This window comes from Macaca thibetana, chromosome 11, assembly GCF_024542745.1.
Source record: "Macaca thibetana thibetana isolate TM-01 chromosome 11, ASM2454274v1, whole genome shotgun sequence".
In the NCBI taxonomy this organism is placed as follows: Eukaryota; Metazoa; Chordata; class Mammalia; order Primates; family Cercopithecidae; genus Macaca; species Macaca thibetana.
The window spans coordinates 908722-927115 of NC_065588.1; the positions used below are offsets into that span (position 1 = coordinate 908722).

The following is an 18394-nucleotide window of genomic DNA, read 5'->3' on the forward strand; positions in this document are numbered from 1 at the left end:
CTGTTAGGAGGAGGCAGATGATTCTCCTCGACCAAGTGGCGTCGTGCTCACGACAGACCTGCTGCTAGTCGCGCCTCCGCTTCCTGCTATTACCAGGAGCTGGAAAGGGCTGCACCTGCAGTCAGGAGCCCAGAGGAAAAGTTCTGGCTCTGAAACAATTATCTTCTACGTGTGGCGCCTTCCCTAATAGAAGCTCCCTGCTCTATCAAACTTCAAATGAAATGTCATCCTTCCTCAAAAATTCCCAGAATTAAAGCTGGGACCTCCCTTTAATTTTTGTGCCTAAACACCTCTCTGCTACCTGTTACGCGCTGGTCGGTGCTGTAAGTCTGGAGGTCCCAAGATCCAGATTTTGCTTGTGGTTTCTGGTGGCAAAGGCTGTGTGGAGTCCTGTCCTGGGTCACCATCTGGTGGTTCAGGGCTAGTGTGTCAGCGGCATGGGCTGGGTCTGCTCTAGACGAGGGCTTGGCCACACCATCCCCGGCATCTGGAGTCACAGCCCACTTTTCAGAGTTGTCTTCAAGAGTCTCTACAGAGGTCAAGGGAAAGGGTGTCATCAGCAAATAATGAAATATTCTCACAGAAAGCACTGGAAAAACTGGCCATCAGAAATTCCATGTCTTGAGTACCTTCTGAAAGTTTCTGGAATTTCTCTCCCCTCCCCCTCAAAGCACACTTCCCTTCGGTTAGGACGAAAGAGAAACTGGACATGTGCGATCAGCCAGAGCCCCTCCACAAAAACCCACGGAAATGAGGACTGCTGTGCTGCCTAAAAGGTATTCTGTGGCTGCTAAAAACATACAGCACAGTAGCTTACAAGCATTTCAAGGTATTTACTGATTAATTCTTGAGTCACTCCTGCAAGGAAGTCTTTCTCCGGGAGTGGTTCTGAGACGGCGGTTACAGGAGTGCTGTGCGTCAGAGGAGGGGCCGCAGGGGCCGCTACGGTTCAGAGGAGAGAAAGGACAAGTCATAATCACATCACTACATGGGATTTCAGAGCTGAGTCCACTCCCCTCTCGTCAGGGGACACACTCTCAGGACAACACCGCTTCGGGCTGCACTGCCTCAGCCAGTAAAAAGAACTTCGGATTCCCGAGTCCCAGTCCCACCTACAGATCTGTCTGTGGTTTGAATTCTTCTCACCAGTGGGAAAGACAAGTTTCTTTTCTCTTTTCATAGCAAAAGTAAAAGGGTTCTTACAGGCCATCTAGTCCAGTGTCTGGCTTGCTTGTTACAGCCATAACCCTCGCTCAAACAACATCTTAAACTAAAATCTGACCAGGCGCAGGGGCTCACCCTGTAACCCCAGGACTTTGGGAGGCCAAGGTGGGAGGATCACTTGAAACCAGGAGTTCCAGACCCCACCTCTACAAAAAACAAAATATTAGCGGGTGTGGAGCATGCGCTGGGAGTCCCAGCTACTCAGGAGCTGAGGAGGGAGGATCACTTGAGCCCAGGAAGGTCAAGGCTGCAGGGAACCCTGATCCCGCCACTGCACTCCAGGCTGAGCGACAGAGCAAGACCCTGTCTGAAAACAAACCAACAAACAAACTCTTAAGCCAAAACCTGATGTGTGAAATGGATTAAAATAACAATGGCTCACGTTGTCTGCCAAGGGGCAGGAAAGGCCTGGAGGGCGGCTTCCTCCACAGTCTACCCGGGAGCCTCTGCAATGGTTGAGAAGCTAAACATCTAGAATCACTCGCGGTAAGGACATCCACGGGACAGGAAGTGGTTCTGTTTGAGTTTTTATGTTAATTTCAGCCTGTGAGTGCTGAGGGGCACATCAGTGAACAACCATGGAGCGAGTCCTCTGAATCTTCTTCACGATTCCTAGGGAAAAACTGGGCAAGAGCTCGAGGGATCTGGGACAAGGCTTCTGTCTGTCTCCACTCTGAGTAAGGACTACCTGCCCCTGGACGGGCAGGAGAGAACAGGAGGGGAGACAGAGAAGGAAGAGAGGAAGGCGTCTGTATCACTGTTCCCACTGAACCTGGACTCCGAAATAAACTAAAGTTGATAGATAAACCATCTGCCAAAGGTTCCCGTTATTCTCAACCCCAATTCTGCCTTGTATTTGAAGACATCTCAGAAACAAGGCTTGCTTTTTTTTTTTTTTTTTTTTTTGAGGCCAGGTCTCCTCCACTGTGTCGCCCAGACTGGAGTGCAGTGGCACGATCCTGGCTCACTGCAACCTCTGCCTTCTGGATTCAAGCAATTCTCCTGCCTCAGCCTCCCGAGTAGGGGGGACCACAGGCATGCGCCACCACACCTGGCTAATTTTTATGTATTTTTGGTAGAGATGGGGTTTCGCCATGATGGCCAGGCTGGTGTCAAACTCCTGACCTCAAGTGATCCGCCCACCTTGGCCTCCCAAAGTGCTGGGATTACAGATGTGAGCCACCGCGCCCGGCCAAGGCTTTCTAATGTAGAGATGGCCAAAGTATTTGAAGCAAAAAAAAGTTATTTACCCTGAAATTTCTAATTCTAGAAGATTTTATCAATGCCCATTTAGTTCCATGGGAAAAAAAAAAATCACTGTCTTTAGAAATGGGAAAATGTATGGCAGATTTAAATATCTGAATTTCCTGGGCTCATCTCTCTTGCGTGTGGCATGAGAGAAGTCCCGTGTGGCATGAGAGAAGTCCCGTGTGGCATGAGAGAAGTCCCAGCGAGGCCTGGTTTGGAGCCGGCCACAGGGTTACTGGCAGAGAATCAGGCGACCCTGCGGCCAGACTTCCTCCTGCAGGCACCTCCCAGGGCCCTGCTCCCCCCTCACACACCCTCACTCTTCTCAGCGGACGGCCTGGAGACGTGAACGTGCTGCTTCTCCATCCGCTCCCGGAACTGCTGCTGCAGCTGCTTTTGCCGGAGCTTCCGCTGGTACGTGGCCTCGCTCTCCACGGTGGATGAAGTCAGGCCTCTGCGTGAGAGGACCAACGGTGAGAGGAGCCCCGAGTCACAGCCACGGCTCCTGGGAGCACGCACACGGCTGGCTGGCTCTGAAGGAGGAGGTGGAGGCCGCCCCAATGACACAGGAAGGGGCCGAGAGGAAAGGAAGGGGCCTTGGGCCGCATACCGGGAGCTGCAGTCCTTGTCGCCCTGTATCACAACATGGCTTGGTCTGGAAGGGGAGGTCACCTCCTGTAGTTGTGGGTGTCCCAGGGCCATGTTCGGTCGGCAGCTGTTATATCTTGCCTCTTCCACAGATGGTTCAAAATCTTGTCTCTTCGCTTTAGTTAAATCCACTTCAAGAGGCAACTAGTAAGGAAAGAAAGAGGAGAAAAAAAATTCCTTCAACGGGCTCTTGGCCTCCGCTGCTTCTCCCTGACTCACAGGTATAGATTCCTGGAGAATCGCATTTGATATCCTCCATCCACTGCGCCTTCTAGGTCCTGCTGAGGCAAAGGATCTACAACTTCCAAGTAGTACTACGAGAAGGAGAAGCCAAACAATTTCATGTTTTATTTATACCCTTCTGTGTTAGTGAAGTTTTGATAAAAAGGAATCCTTCTTTGGTTTTGCCTTAGGGCAGATGTTCTGTAAAATCGAACTGGAATCTTTCCTCGGCAGCTGGGTCTGTCTGTGCTGCCTCCTTGTCCTTGTTCCACGGAAGTGAGCGCACACGGCTCTGCGGAGGTCTGCACCGTCTCACCCCTTTCTGCCGGGGCCACCCCTGGAAAGAGCACTTGTCACTGAGGCAGCCTCGGGTACGCTGTGGCATCACCAAGGACCCTTCAGACAACAGAAGGAAGAACACCCGGGAGGCACGGACGTCGGCTGCCAGCCAAGGCTGCAAGGAATCTTCCAGGACGGGGCTGGTCCTGCATCTCATCACCATGAGAACGGGCGCTCCTGTGCTGCGGGGCACAGGACAAACGATTTCATTTCCACACCGATTCCCACAGAAATCCAGAACACTTCCGCTTGGGAAAACGCCTCTCAATCCATCAAACTGATGCTGATGGAATAATTGTTTGAATATGAGGGATTAAGATGATTACATTTGACCTGAAAATGAAAATTATAGTGTAGATTTCATATCTACATTGAAAGATAAATGAGTAGTTTAAAAAGAAATGAGCTTTGGCCAGGCACGGTGGCTCATGCCTGTAATCCCAGCACTTTGGCAAGCCAAGGCAGATCACTCAAGTCCAGGAGTTCAAGACCAGCCTGGCCAACACGGCAAAAATACAAAAATACAAAAAAAAATTGAAGGAGCTCCTGGGTAACAGCCCGTCTCTACTAAAAATACAAAAAATAAAAAAATTAGCTGGGCACGGTGGCACACACCAGCGACTCGGGAGGCTGAGCAGGAGAATCGCCTGAACCCGGGAGGCAGAGCTTGCAGCGAGCTGAGATCGCACCACTGCACTCCAGCCTGGGCGATGGAGCAAGACTGTCTCAAAAAAAAGAAATGAGCTTTGAAAACTCTTTTGAAAGACTGTCAATACCAAGTGCTGTCAAAGATACGGAACAACTGGAACTTACACGAGGCCACACAGGAACACGGGAAGAACCTGCTAAAACTAAACATGTACCTATCTTCTCACCCAATGATTCCCAACAAAAATGAGCGTGAATGTACAGCAGAAGAATGCCAACAGCAGCTCCATTCACAACATCCAAAGCTACACAGACCAAAATGTCTACTAGGAAAGGACTAGAAAAGTAAATTGCCACATACTCATGCAAAAGAAAACGATACAGCAATGCAACTGCTGCACGCACCATGAACGAACCTCACAACCATGCTGAATTCAAGTAAGATACAAAGAGTTCAAACTGTAGGATTGCAAAAAAGTACATAACAATAAAAACAAGTTTGTGGCTTTGTTTTTTTTTTGTTTGTTTTTGAGAGAGGGTCTCGCTCTGTGGCCCAGGCTGGAGTGCAGTGGCGTAGTCACAGCTCACTGCAGCCTGGGCCTCCTAGGCTCAAATGATTCTCCCAGCTCAGCCTTCCAAGTGGCTGGGACCACCAGGCCCAGCTAATTTTTATTTTTATTTTGTAGAGACAGGGTCCCACTATGTTGTCCTGGCTGGTCTCCAACTCCTGGGCTCAAGCCATCCTTCCTCCTCAGCCTCTCCAAGTGGTGGGATTACAGGAGTGAGTCGCCACACCCGCCAATCTGTGTTGTTAAAAGTGGTTTGCTCAGTAGTGAGAAGGAGGGCAGGGGATGGCAATGACTGCAAGGAACACGGCTGGGCCTTCTAGGTACTGGCAGTGTCCTATCTTGATTCAGATGTTGGCTATGTGGATATGTTTGGTTTTAAAATTCATCAAGCAGAGCATGGATGATACGTGCACTTGTCTACATGTCTACATGTTCTTTTTAATACTTTGGTCAATTTTCTTAAAATATAAACTGTACAATTCCACTTACAGTACAATTCCATTTGTGAACTTTACATACATAAAGTTCAAAAACAGGAAAAAAATCTATGAAAGTCAGAATAGAAGACAGGACAGTAGTTACTTTTGAAAAAAAGCAAGGCAGTGACTAGAAGAAGGCAAAATGGGGCTTCAGGGCTGCTGGTAAAGCTCTGTTTCCCTATCCAGGAGGTGAATAGCTGTGCTCACTTATGAAATGGTGGCTCATGCCTGTAATCCCAACACTTTGGGAAGCTGAGGCAGGTGGATCACTTGAGGTCAGGAGTTCGAGATCACCTTGGCCACCATGGTGAAACCCCATTTCTACTAAAACTACAAAAATTAGCCAGGCGTGGTGGTGGGCGCCTATAATCCCAGTTACTTGGGAGGCTAAGGCTGGAGAATGGTTTGAACCCACGAGGCAGAGGTTGCCGTGATTGCACTCCAGCCTCAGTGACAAGAGTGAAACTCTGTCTCAACAAAAAAAAAAAAAAAAGAGAAATTTGGGGCCAGGCTCAGTGGCTTATACCTGTAATCCCAGCACTTTGGGAGGACAAGGCAGGTGGATTGATCACTTGAGCCCAGGAGTTTGAGACCAGCCTGGCCAACACAGCAAAACACTGCTCTACTAAAAATACAAAACATTAGTTGGGCACGTGGCGGGTGCCTGTAGTCCAGCTACTCAGGAGGCTGAGGCACGAGAATCACTTGTCCAGCTACACAGGAGGCTTGCCTGCCGTGAGCCAAGATGCCTGGGCGACAGAGCAAGGCTCTGTCTAGAACAAATAAATAAATACATAATTAGGGCTGGGTGCGGTGGCTCACGCCTGTAATCCCATCACCTAGTCCAGCTACTCAGGAGGCTGAGGCACGAGAATCACTTGAACCTGGGAGGCAGAGGTTGCCGTGAGCCAAGATACCACCACCACACTCTAGCCTGGGCGACAGAGCAAGGCTCTGTCTAGAACAAATAAATAAATACATAATTAGGGCTGGGTGCGGTGGCTCACGCCTGTAATCCCATCACCTTGGGAGGCCTAGGTGGGCAGATCACCTGAGGTCGGGAGTTTGAGATCAGCCTGACCAACTTGGTGAAACTCTGTCTCTACAAAATAGAAAAAATTAGCTGGGCACGGTGGCACACACCTGTAGCCCCAGTTAGTTGGGAGGCTGAGGTAGAAGAATTGCCTGAACCTGGGAGGCAGAGATTGCAGTGAGCTGAGATCACACAATTGCACTGCAGCCTGGGCAACCAGAAGTCTCAAAAAAAAACACACCAAAAGAAAAACTTCTGGGGTGCAGAAAAATTAGCCGGAAGCATGGTAGCACACGCCTGTAGTCCCAAAGTTAGCAGCTACTCGGGAGGCTGAGGCAGGAGAATGGCCTGCAAACTGAGACCCCAGGAGGCGGAGTACTTGGGCAGTGAGCCGTGAGATCCGGGGGTATGCCACTGCACTCCAAAAACTCAGCCGTGCTGGTTAGGGCGACAGAGCGGGGACTCCGTCTCAAAAAAAAAAAAAAAAAAAAATCCCCTTCAGTATGTCTAAAAGAATTGAAAACAGGATCTCAAAGAGGGTCACAGCTGCGTCCAAATGGTGCAAACTGTGGCCCATGCTGTAATCCCAGCGCTTTGGGAGGCCGAGGCAGGAGGATCACATGAGCCCAGTAGTTCAAGACCAGCCCAGAGAAATTGTGTCTCTACAAAAAAACATAGTAATTGTTTAAAAAATAAAGCAGCTAGGTGTGGTGGCACATACCTGTAGCCCTCGCCACTTGAGAGGCTGAGGCAGGAGGATCCAGGAGGATCCCTTGGGCCCAGGAGTTCAAGGATGCAGTGAATTAGGATTGCACTCCTGCATTCCAGCCTGGGTGACAGAGCAAGACCTCATCTTTCATAAAATAAAAAAAGAAAGTGGAAGTAGTTACAAGCGTCTGGGAATGGGGGGAAATGTGCAGTTCTTGTTTTATGCGTATAGAGTCTTAGTTCTGCAGATCAATTTCACAACAATGTGAATACACTTAACACTACTCAACCATACACTAAAAATAGTTAACATGTGATGTGTTTTACTACAATTTAAAAAAAGGAAAAGGCCAGGTGCAGTGGCTCACGCCTGTCATCCCAGAACTTTGGGAGGCCCAGGCAGGCGGATCACTTGAGGTCAGAAGTTCAAGACCAGCCTGGTCAACAGGGAGAAACCCCATCTACTAAAAATACAAAAATTAGCCGGGCGTGGTGGTGGGCGCCTGTAGTCCCAACTGCTCGGGAGGCTGAGGCAGGAGAATAGTGTGAACCCAGGAGGTGGAGCTTGCAGTGAGCCGAGATCGCACCACTGCACTCCAGCCTGGGCAACAGAGCGAGACTCCGTCTCAAAAAAAAAAAAAAATGCCTAACAAAATATTAGCAAACTGAATCCAATCATGTTTACAAATGATTGTTTAAAGGAGTTTGTACAGATGCCCAGAGACACACACCTTGTGGGGCTCCGTGAGGAAAAGAATCCCTCAGGCACAGGATGGAAATGCTGCCGTGGGGGGTGACATGGCAGGGACCTCGGAGCGCAGATGAGGCAGGAGGAACACTCCAGAAGCTACTCATCGCAAGTCAGGTGTGACTCAGGGCTGCCCGGCCACAGACCCCATTCTCCAAAGGCAAATGCTCAGATCACGTGACAGGTACTGACAGAAATAATGGACGTCTAAATCTTAATGACACGAGAACTAAGGAAAACAATGAAGGCTCAGCGGCGAGGCTGGGAGTGTGTGGGAAGGAGAGCGGTGCTGCAGAGGGCTGTGTGCTCGCTCTGAGGCTTCACAGACTACCCCCAGCCACAGTTCTCTACCTACACGTCACACAAATGCTCCAGATCTCACATTCCTGTCAAATGATGTGATTTTTAAAAAAGTAAACTGTTGTGATTAGTTCCTGCTAGCTCTAACATTCGAAATCTGAAATAAACATTCCAGACCCTCTGAACAGCTGAGTTCCTCACTTCTCCTCGCATCCTCCAAGCACTCAACTCACGACACAGAGGAGTTTGCTGCGTGATCCGCACTGCACCCATCCATGTCTGACGTACCTGGCGTGGAAGCTTATTTAGTGATCTCAGGTAGTCTTTGTCCAGAACACAGTTTCCAAGTGCATTTCCAAAACTCCTAAGGGCAAGAGGGGAAAAAAGTGAACCAGGGTTAAGAATTGTTACACGTGAATATCAGAGAACAGACGTACAACTTTGTACAGGTGGCTTCTCAGGTGCAGCGGAGAAAATGGACCCCACCATGTGTTCCCCATTGACGTCGGGTAAGCATCCGGCACGTTCCCGCACTGTCAGCTTCTGAGAATACCGCAGTGAGGACAAGACACAAACCCCTGCCCTCACAGAGACGATGAGCATGAGAAGACTGAGGCACCATTCACAAAACCCATCAGCCACCCCCTGATACGGAGAACAAACTGCAGAGCGTTTTCCTTTTTTTTTCCAAAGAATGCTCCAATTTCCCAGCGGGAGGAGGCGACACACACTTGGGGACTGGGGCTCAAGGGCACAACCTTCCATGAGCAACGTTCTTAACTTGGGGTCTGCGGACTCCCCCACAGAATTCACAGGTTTTTCGGGTTCAATTCACTTCAATTCTCAAAGACACGGATATGGTTTCGTGGTTATTCCCTCCCAATTCCGTGCTGGGGCGCGGCCTGGTGGGAAGCACTGGATCCTGGGGCTGGATTCCTCACCGACAGCTTAGTGCCACCCCCTTGGTGTTGAGTGACTTCTCACTCAGTTCACGAGAGATCTGGTGGTTGGAGTGTGGGGCTGGGCATGACGGCTCATGCCTGTAATCCTGGCACTTTGGGAGGCACAAGGCAGGAGGATGACTTGAGTCCAGGAGTTTCAGACTGGCCTAGGCAACATAGGGAGCCCCTGTCTCTACAAAAAAAAAAAATTTTTTTTAATTAACTGGGGGTGGTGTCATGTGCCTGCGATCCCAGCTACTCGGGAGGCTGAAGCAGGAAGATCACTTCGCCCAGGAGTTCAAGGTTGCAGTGAGCAACGATGGCACCACTGCACCCCAGCCTGTGCATCACAGCAAGATCCTGCCTCAAAAAATGAAAAACAACCATAAAATAAATAAATAAGCCTGGGACCTCTTCCCTTCTCTCTTGCTCCCTCACTCCATGTTCCCTCTTCGCCCTCTGCCGTGATTGGAAGTTTCCTGAGGCCTCCCCAGAGCGGATGCTGGCACCAGGCGTCCAGTCCAGTCCACACAGCCATGAGCCAATCAAACCTCCTTTATTTATAAGTCACCCAGCCTCTGGTATTCCTGCATAGCAACAGAAATGGACGAACGCAGACACCCGCGCGACTGTGTAACTAAGTCAACTCTGCTACTGTGCATAGCGGAGGGCTGCTGAGGCGCACGGAGAGGACAACGGTGCTGTCTGTGCACTCGCAGTAGGAGGGGAAGGTCTCCGGCACACATTGCTGGGTGTGCGGAGAAGAGAGAACACAGGATTCTACCACTTATTCCCGCAAGGGAAGCCTGAAACAGAAACACTGAAAACAAACTAACGGAAGCGGGAAAACAGAAACACTGAAAACATACTAACGGAAGGGAAAAACAGGCAGACAGGAGCCGGGGCAGCGGTGAGACTTATCTTCCACGTTGCTTACATTTTTGAACCACGTGGCTGTATTACCTCTTCCAAAAACCACCGAAACCTGCTCTGCAGCAAGCGCTGGAATGACGCAGGTGAGACTCCCAGCCCCGCACTCACCTGAGGGCTCGCTTCAGCCCATCTGTCACCGCCTCCTTCCTTGCCTTCTCCAGAGATAAGGCCTTGGACTTGAGGCCCTCACTAACACCGTAACCAACATCTTCGTGATAGGAACCATCCTGGGGGCAGAAAAGGAGTTCAAACTCAAACACGAGAGCGGCAGGCGCGCCACAACTCCCCCTTTCCTCAAGCAGCAGAGCTCAAAGCAGGAATCTCCCGCCTGGCAGCCTTGCCACAGGGGCGCGGGCAGAAGTCTGGGTGAGAATCCACTGCCAGTGCTGCTTCCTAGACCTGGTCTGCTTGGACATGTGCCTGTGGTCACGGTGGCAGGACGATCCTCCCTTCCCACCTTCCTCTGACACACAAAGGGCACATTAGAAACCCACCCCAAATCCTATCGCACATTAGAAACCCACCCCAAATCCTATCAGTGCGCATTGCCCTAAGGTAAAAAAACCTCTGGAACGGCCAGGCGGGGCGCGGTGGCTCACGCCTGTAATCCCAGCCCTGTGGAGGCCGAGGCAGGTGGATCACTTGAGGTCAGGAGTTCAAGACCAGCCTGGTCAACATGGTGAAACCCCGTCTCTACTAAAAATACAAAAATTAGCCGGGTGTGGTGGTGGCACCTGTAATCCCAGCTACTCAGGAGGCTGAGGCAGGAGAATTACTTGAACCCAGGAGACAGAGGTTGCAGTGAGCCGAGATCGTGCCACTGCACTCCAGCCTGGGCAACAGAGTGAGACTCCATCTCAAAAAAAAAAAAACCTCTGGGATATCAAAAAAAGGGATAATTTGAATATTGGATCTAATGGTCTCTAAGGCTTGGAGAGCAAATCCCTTTGGAAGTCAGGTGGCATCCAGCTCCTGCCTTTCACCAAAAGTGAAGATGAACCTGAGCACATCATTTGCTGATTGAGAATCAAATACAGTGTTTGATGATAGCACTCAGTGATTTTTAAAAAAATAACTCAAAAAGCACTCAAATAAATGAGTGACACTATAACAAAACTCTTTCCATTCTCAGCTACTCACTCATAGACACAAGGTTTTCTAGTACTATTTAGAAAAATAAGTCAGAATAGAACTAATGCTGGGCCGGGCGCGGTGGCTCAAGCCTGTAATCCCAGCACTTTGGGAGGCCGAGACGGGCGGATAACGAGGTCAGGAGATCGAGACCATCCTGGCGAACACGGTGAAACCCCGTCTCTACTAAAAAATACAAAAAAACTAGCCGGGCGAGGTGGCGGCGCCTGTAGTCCCAGCTACTCGGAGCTGAGGCAGGAGAATGGCGTAAACCCGGGAGGCGGAGCTTGCAGTGAGCTGAGATCCGGCCACTGCACTCCAGCCTGGGCGACAGAGCCAGACTCCATCTCAAAAAAAAAAAAAAAGAACTAATGCTGAATTGTTCATTCAAGAAATAAGCAGGCTGGGCGCGGTGGTTCACGCCTGTAATCCCAGCACTTTGGGAGGCTGAGGTGGGCGGATCACCTGAGGCCGTGAGTCCAAGACCAGCCTGACCAACATGGAGAAACCCGTCTCTACTAAAATCACACACACAAAATTAGGCAGGCACGTGGCGGACGCCTGTACTCCCAGCTACTCGTGAGGCTGAGGCAGGAGAATTGCTTGAACCCGGAGGTGGAGGTGGCGGTGAGCTGAGATCAAGCCATTACACTCTAGCCTGGGCAACAAGAGTGAAACTCTGTCTCAAAAAAAAAAAAAAAAAGTAAGTAATATTCAATTATGGCTATATGGATATATAAACTAACTGAAAAAACAGCACTATCCATCTCATTAAGATATTCATTTTCCATAAATTTTATATTTTATATTTTAAATTTTTTATTTTTGTGGCAAGATTTCAAATCTTTAATTTTTCTAAGTTATCAAAATTTTGCTATATTTATGTTTTCTCTTCACCATAAATACAATTGTCTGGTCAACTGTGTGTTAACAGTAGCTATAATACAACTAAATCCAAAAGAAATCTCTTAATATTTAGAGCCTTAAGTGCACCGAAAATTTACCAAAAATTTTTATTTTTATACACATGCAAAGGCAGAGAAGCATAATGAGGCTATCAATAAAACTTTTCTTTTTTTTCACCCAGGAGTTCAGTGGCACAATCACAGCTCATCACAGCCTCGACTTCCCGGGCTCAGGTGATCCTCCTACCTCCGCCTCCTGAGGAGCTAGGACTACAAGCGTGCGCCACCAAGCCCAGCTAATTTTTTGTATTTTTAGGAGAGACGGGCTTTCACCATGTTGCCCAGGCTGGTCTGAGATCCCCAGGCTCAAGCAATCCTTCCACCTGAGCCTCCCAAAGTGCTGGGATTACAGGAACGAGCCACCTCGCCCAGCCAAACTTTCAACCATAAATATGTATTAGGATAAAAACCAGTAGGGAAACAGAAAGGAAATGTAAGTTCAGATAAAGAAAGAACCATGTAAAATTTCTAAGATTAAAAAAAAAGCCTGTTCATTGTATTTCTTCAAATAAACGACAGATCTAACCCTCTATAGTATTTAGAGTCCACTGGAATATTTAACAAAGATCTAACAGATTTACGGTAAGTCCTCACTTAACATCTTAAATAACTGTAACTTTAAGCAAAACAACTTCTTAACAAAACCCAATTTTTGTTTTTATCTGTAACAAAAGGACCTGCTTTGCCTAAAGTTGAGTTTCCAAAAACTTATCAGTGATGGTAAAATTATTGTTATTTTAGAACGTCAGATTTTACCACATGCCAAAAAATACACCCTTTGCAACAATTTTTATATGTGGTGAAAACTTTTAAGTGTCAACTTGAAAATGTGCGAGAGAACACTTTTTCCATTCTTTTAGGGAGACAGGAGCAACAGTATTTGAATCCCACCATTCTGGGGAACACTGGCTGAGACACAACTCTGCAGCCTGGGTCCCTGTCCGGCTACCCACCTCCCTACCTGCTCACCTTCTCCTACCACCCACTGATCCCTCCGCGCAGGTCTACTCCATCCTCCTCACCTTCAACTGGACCCTCACAAACGCACAGACTCCCACGTAGAACTTGCCATTGTTGAGGTCAACAAAATCTAGGAGTGGGAAAGAGAGCAAGTTGAAGAGGACACTGATCGCTGTGCCACAGCCATTCTTCCTGCTGGCACTGAGTCCACCTACCTCACCTCCTCACTCACAGCACCCTTTCACCAGGGCTGGACAGTGCACAAGTCCCCACTGCTGCACACTCACCCACATTCTGCTGCGTGACGGAGTGTGCCCAGCCATTGTAACCAAACATCTCATTGGCCAGATTAATTACTCGATGACCCTCAATGTAACACACCTAGAAAAAAAGTTTTTAAGGAAAAGCTGTGTTAATTCCTTACCACACTTAAATGTGAATCAAAATTTACATAATTTATTCCTCATCTACTTTTTTGGATAAACTGCCCTTAAACATTTTACTCGGGAGGCTGAGGTGGGAGGATCGCTTGAGCCCAGGAGCTCAAGGCTGCAGTGAGCTACGATCATGCCACTGCACTCCAGCCTAAGCGACACAGTGAGACCCAGTCTCTCAAAAAAAAATTATTTTTCAAGAAAATTCTCAATGAATTTATTTCAAAAATCTTCTAGATGGTGCCTGCGAGAACTAACGGTCTGTCGGGAGGAGGAACTCACCCAGCAGCTGCTAAAATTCAGTTTGCAAAAAGTATAAATCTCGGTTTGACATATTTTATGGAAGACCAAAAATATTCACAGAAGTTAAAATTAGAAGCAAATGATACGCAATTATTATGTGTCAATCATAAGTTCTTTAAAAAGCGTTTAATTAAAAAAAAAAAAAAAAAAAAAAAAACAGAAGCAAATGGCAAAAGGAACATTTTTTTAAAGGTGTAAAGGCTGGGCGTGGTGGCCCACACCTGTAATCCCAGCACTTTGAGAGGCTGAGGTAGGAGGATCACTTGAGCCTAGCAGTTCAAGACCAGCCTGGGCAACATGGCGAGATGTCGTCTCTACAGAAAATTAAAAAATTACCCAGGCATGGTGGCATGTGCCTGTAGTCCCAGCTAGTCAGGAAGCTGAGGCAGAAGGATTGCTTGAGTCTGGGGGAGGCTGCAGTGAGCCGAGATGACACCACTGGTCGGACTCCAGCCTGGGTGACAGCAAGACCCTGTCTTTAAAAATTAAAAAAAAAAAAATGATGTAAAAAATCCTAAGATGAAATCCTAAGACGGCAGTTACGCAAGTGTCAAGACCATGCCTGGGCCCCTTCAGATGAGAACTAAGTCGGGAACCCATCCCCTCCCAGCGACACTGGGAGGCCTCCAGGAAGTTAACAGGAGCCTTCCGAACCCCTGAGGACCCAGAGAGGGAACTGGCAAGACCGTCTGAGTCTGTCTTTGGATGCCTGCTTCCAGGCACAGGAACTCTCCTACCTTCTGGCCTCCTCCAGCCGTGCGGCTGCTTATGTATTCTGGGCCCAGCCTCTGCCTCAGGGCCTTCTGGATGGCCTGGTACTCTTCGGCTGTGTACCGGCACTGCAACCCCAAAAAAGAAAATTCCATTCACACTTCACCATTCCTCACATCACTGAGTCTCCAGCTTTTTGACCTCAGGACTCCTTTACACTCTTAAAAAAACCCCCCAGAACCTTTGTTTCTGTGGGTTATATTTATGCTATTAGAAATGAAAACAGAGAAACTTTTAAGGCATGCATGCCATCAGGCACCACAGCAGTGACGTCGCGTATCACTCACGCAGTCTCTGAACACTCCACCGTTCACCCACGAGAGAATGAGTGTGAAAGAGGCAAACAGTATTATCATGAAGATAAGTCTGACCTTCTGGACTCTGAATCTGGGTCCCAGGATTACATTTTGAGAACTGCTGCCTTAGCTGCTGCTACCATCCTTATAAAAGTTTCTGAAGCTTAGGAAGTGACAGTGTCCTGCCTCCAGAGCTGCAAATGACGCCAGCACAGGAAGCGCGTATGGAAAGGGCACGGGGATAGGAAGACCTGCTTCCATTTGCCCTTTCCAGAGATTGACACCTGCTCCAATGCAACAATCTCCCGTCCTGCACAAACGGAAACACACGACTGCTTGCTGATTTGGGTTTTGTCCCCCTTGCCCTATTTGGATGAAACGAATACTCACAACTCTCTGGTAAAAACAAAGATGGAGTTTGGGTGGACAAAGCAAGAAACTTTTCTATGCACACAATGTCCCTACAAGGAATACGACCCCCAGGAACTTTCCATGCCTCCAAAAAAGACAAGGAGCCAGGCGCGGTGGCTCACGCCTGTAATCCGAACACTTTGGGAGGCCGAGGCGGGCGGATCACCTGAGGTCAGGAGTTTGAGACCAGCCTGGCCAACATGGTGAAACCCCATCTCTGCTAAAAATACAAAAATTAGCCGGGCGTGGTGGCTCATGCCTGTAATCCCAGCTACTTGGGAGGCTGAGGCAGGAGAATTGATTGAATCCAGGGGGTGGAGGCTGCAATGAGCTGAGATCGCACCACTGTACTGCAGCCTGGGTGACAAAGCAAGACTCAGCCTCGAAAAAAAAGAAATAGAACTGGGTAGCATGCATATAGGGGCAATGGGAAATAGGGAGATTTTCACATAGTTTCATTTTGAATTTGATGTTATACAAATGTTATCTACCTCCCCAAAAAAATAAATTTAAATCTAAATCTAATCCCCAGTACTATCAGTCTTTTGATAGCTAACGTTCCAAAATGCCCTCCAGAGTTCACAAAAGACCCCCAAAAAACGCATCTAAAGGAAAAACCAGTAACCACAAATAGCTCCCACATGTACTATGTAAACGTACTATGTGCTACCCACACATGTACTATGTAAACGTACTGTGTGCTACCCACACATGTACTATGTAAACGTACTATGTACTATTCACACATGTACTACGCCGCTCTACAAACTGCCGTGCCCTAACTTTACTCAACCTCAACCTTCCCAGGCATGAAGGAACCAGTCACCTGTCCAAAGCACAACACCGCGCCGCTGCCTGCAGCAGGATGGCTTTCACGTCCTCCAAGAATTGCTTCCTCAGTCCCAGACATCTTGACTCCGGCTGACCTCTATAGAAATAAAAGGGGGAGGGTGGGAAACAACAACAATCCTCAAAGAATGTTTAAAGTAAAAGGTAAGAGCCTCTACTGAAAAATCACATCGTTATGCAGCCGGGCACGGTGGCTCGCTGTGATCCCAGCACTTTAGGAGGCCAAGGCGGGCGGATCACAAGGTCAGGAGATGGAGACCATCCTGGCTAACATGGTGAAACCCCGTCTCTACTAAAAATACAAAAAAATTAGCCAGGCGTGGTGGCGGGCGCCTGTAGTCCCAGGTACTCAGGAGGTTGAGGCAAACAATTGCTTGAACTTGGGAGGCGGAGCTTGCAGTGAGCTGGCGACAGAGCGAGACTCCATTTCAGGAAAAAAAAAAAAGAATCCATATGCAATATCCTAAGAGTTATTTATAAACTTCTAAGCACTGCTCCAACCCAGAGCAGAGCTCCTCAGCGGTCAGCTATGGTCTCTCAAGCTGCTGGAGATTCTTTAAGGTCTGCTTCTACCTTTCTGTTAACGTGTTTGCTATTGTGTTGCTGCTTTTTTTTTTTTTTTTTTTTTTGAGACGAGTCTCGCTCTGTCTCCCAGGCTGGAGTGCAGTGGCCGGATCTCAGCTCACTGCAAGCTCCGCCTCCCGGGTTCACACCATTCTCCTGCCTCAGCCTCCCGAGTAGCTGGGACCACAGATGCCGCCACCACGCCCGGCTAATTCTTTGTATTTTTAGTAGAGACGGGGTTTCACCGTGTAAGCCAGGATGGTCTCGATCTCCTGACCTCGTGATCCGCCCGCCTCGGCCTCCCAAAGTGCTGGGATTACAGACGTGAGCCACCGCGCCCGGCCAGTGGTGGTGCTATTAAAGGTGATTTTTACAGTAAGAATATATTATATTTATAACTATAAAATCAGGCCAGGCGCGGTGGCTCACGCCTGTAATCCCAGCACTTTGGGAGGCCTAGGCGGGTGGATCACCTGAGGTCAGGAGTTCGAGACCAGCCTGGTCAACACAGTGAAACCCCATCTCTACTAAAAACACAAAAATTATCCGGGCGTGGTGATGCACCCCTGTAATCCCAGCTACTAGGGAGGCTGAGGCAGAATCGCTTGAACCCAGGAGGTGGAGGTCACAGTGAGCCAAGATCACGCCACAGCACTCCAGCCTGGGCAACAGAATGAGACTCCATACTCCATCTCAAAAAAAATTATACTAATAAATAAAGAGCAACTTGTTCTACTTTTATAAATAACTTAAAACACTCACCCAGGTCGGGTACGGTGGTTCACGTTCGTAATCCCAGAACTTTGGGAGGCTGAAGTGGGCAGATCACCTGAGGTCAGGAGTTGAAGACCAGCCTGGTCAACACGATGAAACCCCGTCTGTACTAAAAATATAAAAATTAGCCAGACACAGTGGCACGTGCCTGTAGTACCAGCTACTCAGGGGGCTGAGGCTGGAGAATCGCTTGAACCCGGGAGGCGGAGGTTGCAGTGAGCCGAGATCACGCCACTGCATTCCAGTCTGGGCGATGCAGCAAGACTCTTTCTCAAAAAAAAAAAAAAAATTCAGCCTTTTATTGAAGGACAATCTTGTCTTTGTCCATAATGTAAACATGAAATATTTTTTGCCTTTTTTGCTCTTTTACTTTGAAAAAGATGCCTACTGTTCTGCTTTCCTTCCTAAAACTGTCTACAATGGTTTTCCCATTATAAAAGCAAAAAAAAAAAAAAATTAAGAGACAGGGTCTTGCTCTGTTACCCAGCTGGAATGCAGTGGTGTAATCATAGCTTAATGTAACCTTGACGTCCAGGGCTCAGGTGATCCTCCCTCTGCAGCCTCCCGAGTAGAAAGGACTACAGGTGAGTGCTATCATGCCTGGCTAATTGTTTTAAATTTTTTTTTAGAGATGACTGTCTCACTCTGTTGCCCAGGTTGGTCTTGAACTCCTGGGCTCAAGCAATCCTCTTGCCTTGGCCTCACAAAATGCTGAGATTAAAGGCATGAGCCACCTTGCCCAGTCTCCATTATAAAATTAAAATATCTTTACTGTAGAAAGCTTTAAACACGTATCAGAGAATATGGAAGTAAAATTCAGCTGGATCTCACCAAGAGATAGCTGTTGTCTTTTTGTATATGTGATTGTGTTTGTGTTTTTTATATGTGCATATTTG

The 18394-nt window shown here is 48.2% G+C and overlaps 1 protein-coding gene across 6 annotated transcripts in view; it reads right to left on the reverse strand.

The window, feature by feature from the left end:
• The window catches only part of RAD52 (RAD52 homolog, DNA repair protein), a 36315-nt gene that overhangs the window by 4234 nt on the left and 13687 nt on the right, over window positions 1-18394 (reverse strand). For 2 of the 6 annotated variants that reach the window (XR_007717488.1, XM_050747081.1), the window contains exons 2-10: window positions 16138-16239; window positions 14571-14672; window positions 13384-13477; window positions 13159-13226; window positions 10149-10267; window positions 8455-8530; window positions 2787-3264; window positions 838-942; window positions 302-529 (exon numbers count right to left, since the gene is read on the reverse strand). Coding sequence is in view for 5 of the 6 variants with exons in the window: in XM_050747081.1 (XP_050603038.1) it covers window positions 302-529; window positions 838-942; window positions 2787-3264; window positions 8455-8530; window positions 10149-10267; window positions 13159-13226; window positions 13384-13477; window positions 14571-14672; window positions 16138-16221 (1354 nt within the window). In the remaining variant the exon portion in view is untranslated. Of the gene's footprint in view, window positions 1-301; window positions 530-817; window positions 943-2786; window positions 3265-8454; window positions 8531-10148; window positions 10268-13158; window positions 13227-13383; window positions 14673-14975; window positions 16240-18394 lie in introns of those variants that run through there. The other 4 variants (XM_050747082.1, XM_050747083.1, XM_050747085.1 and 1 more) reach the window with 4 other exon arrangements.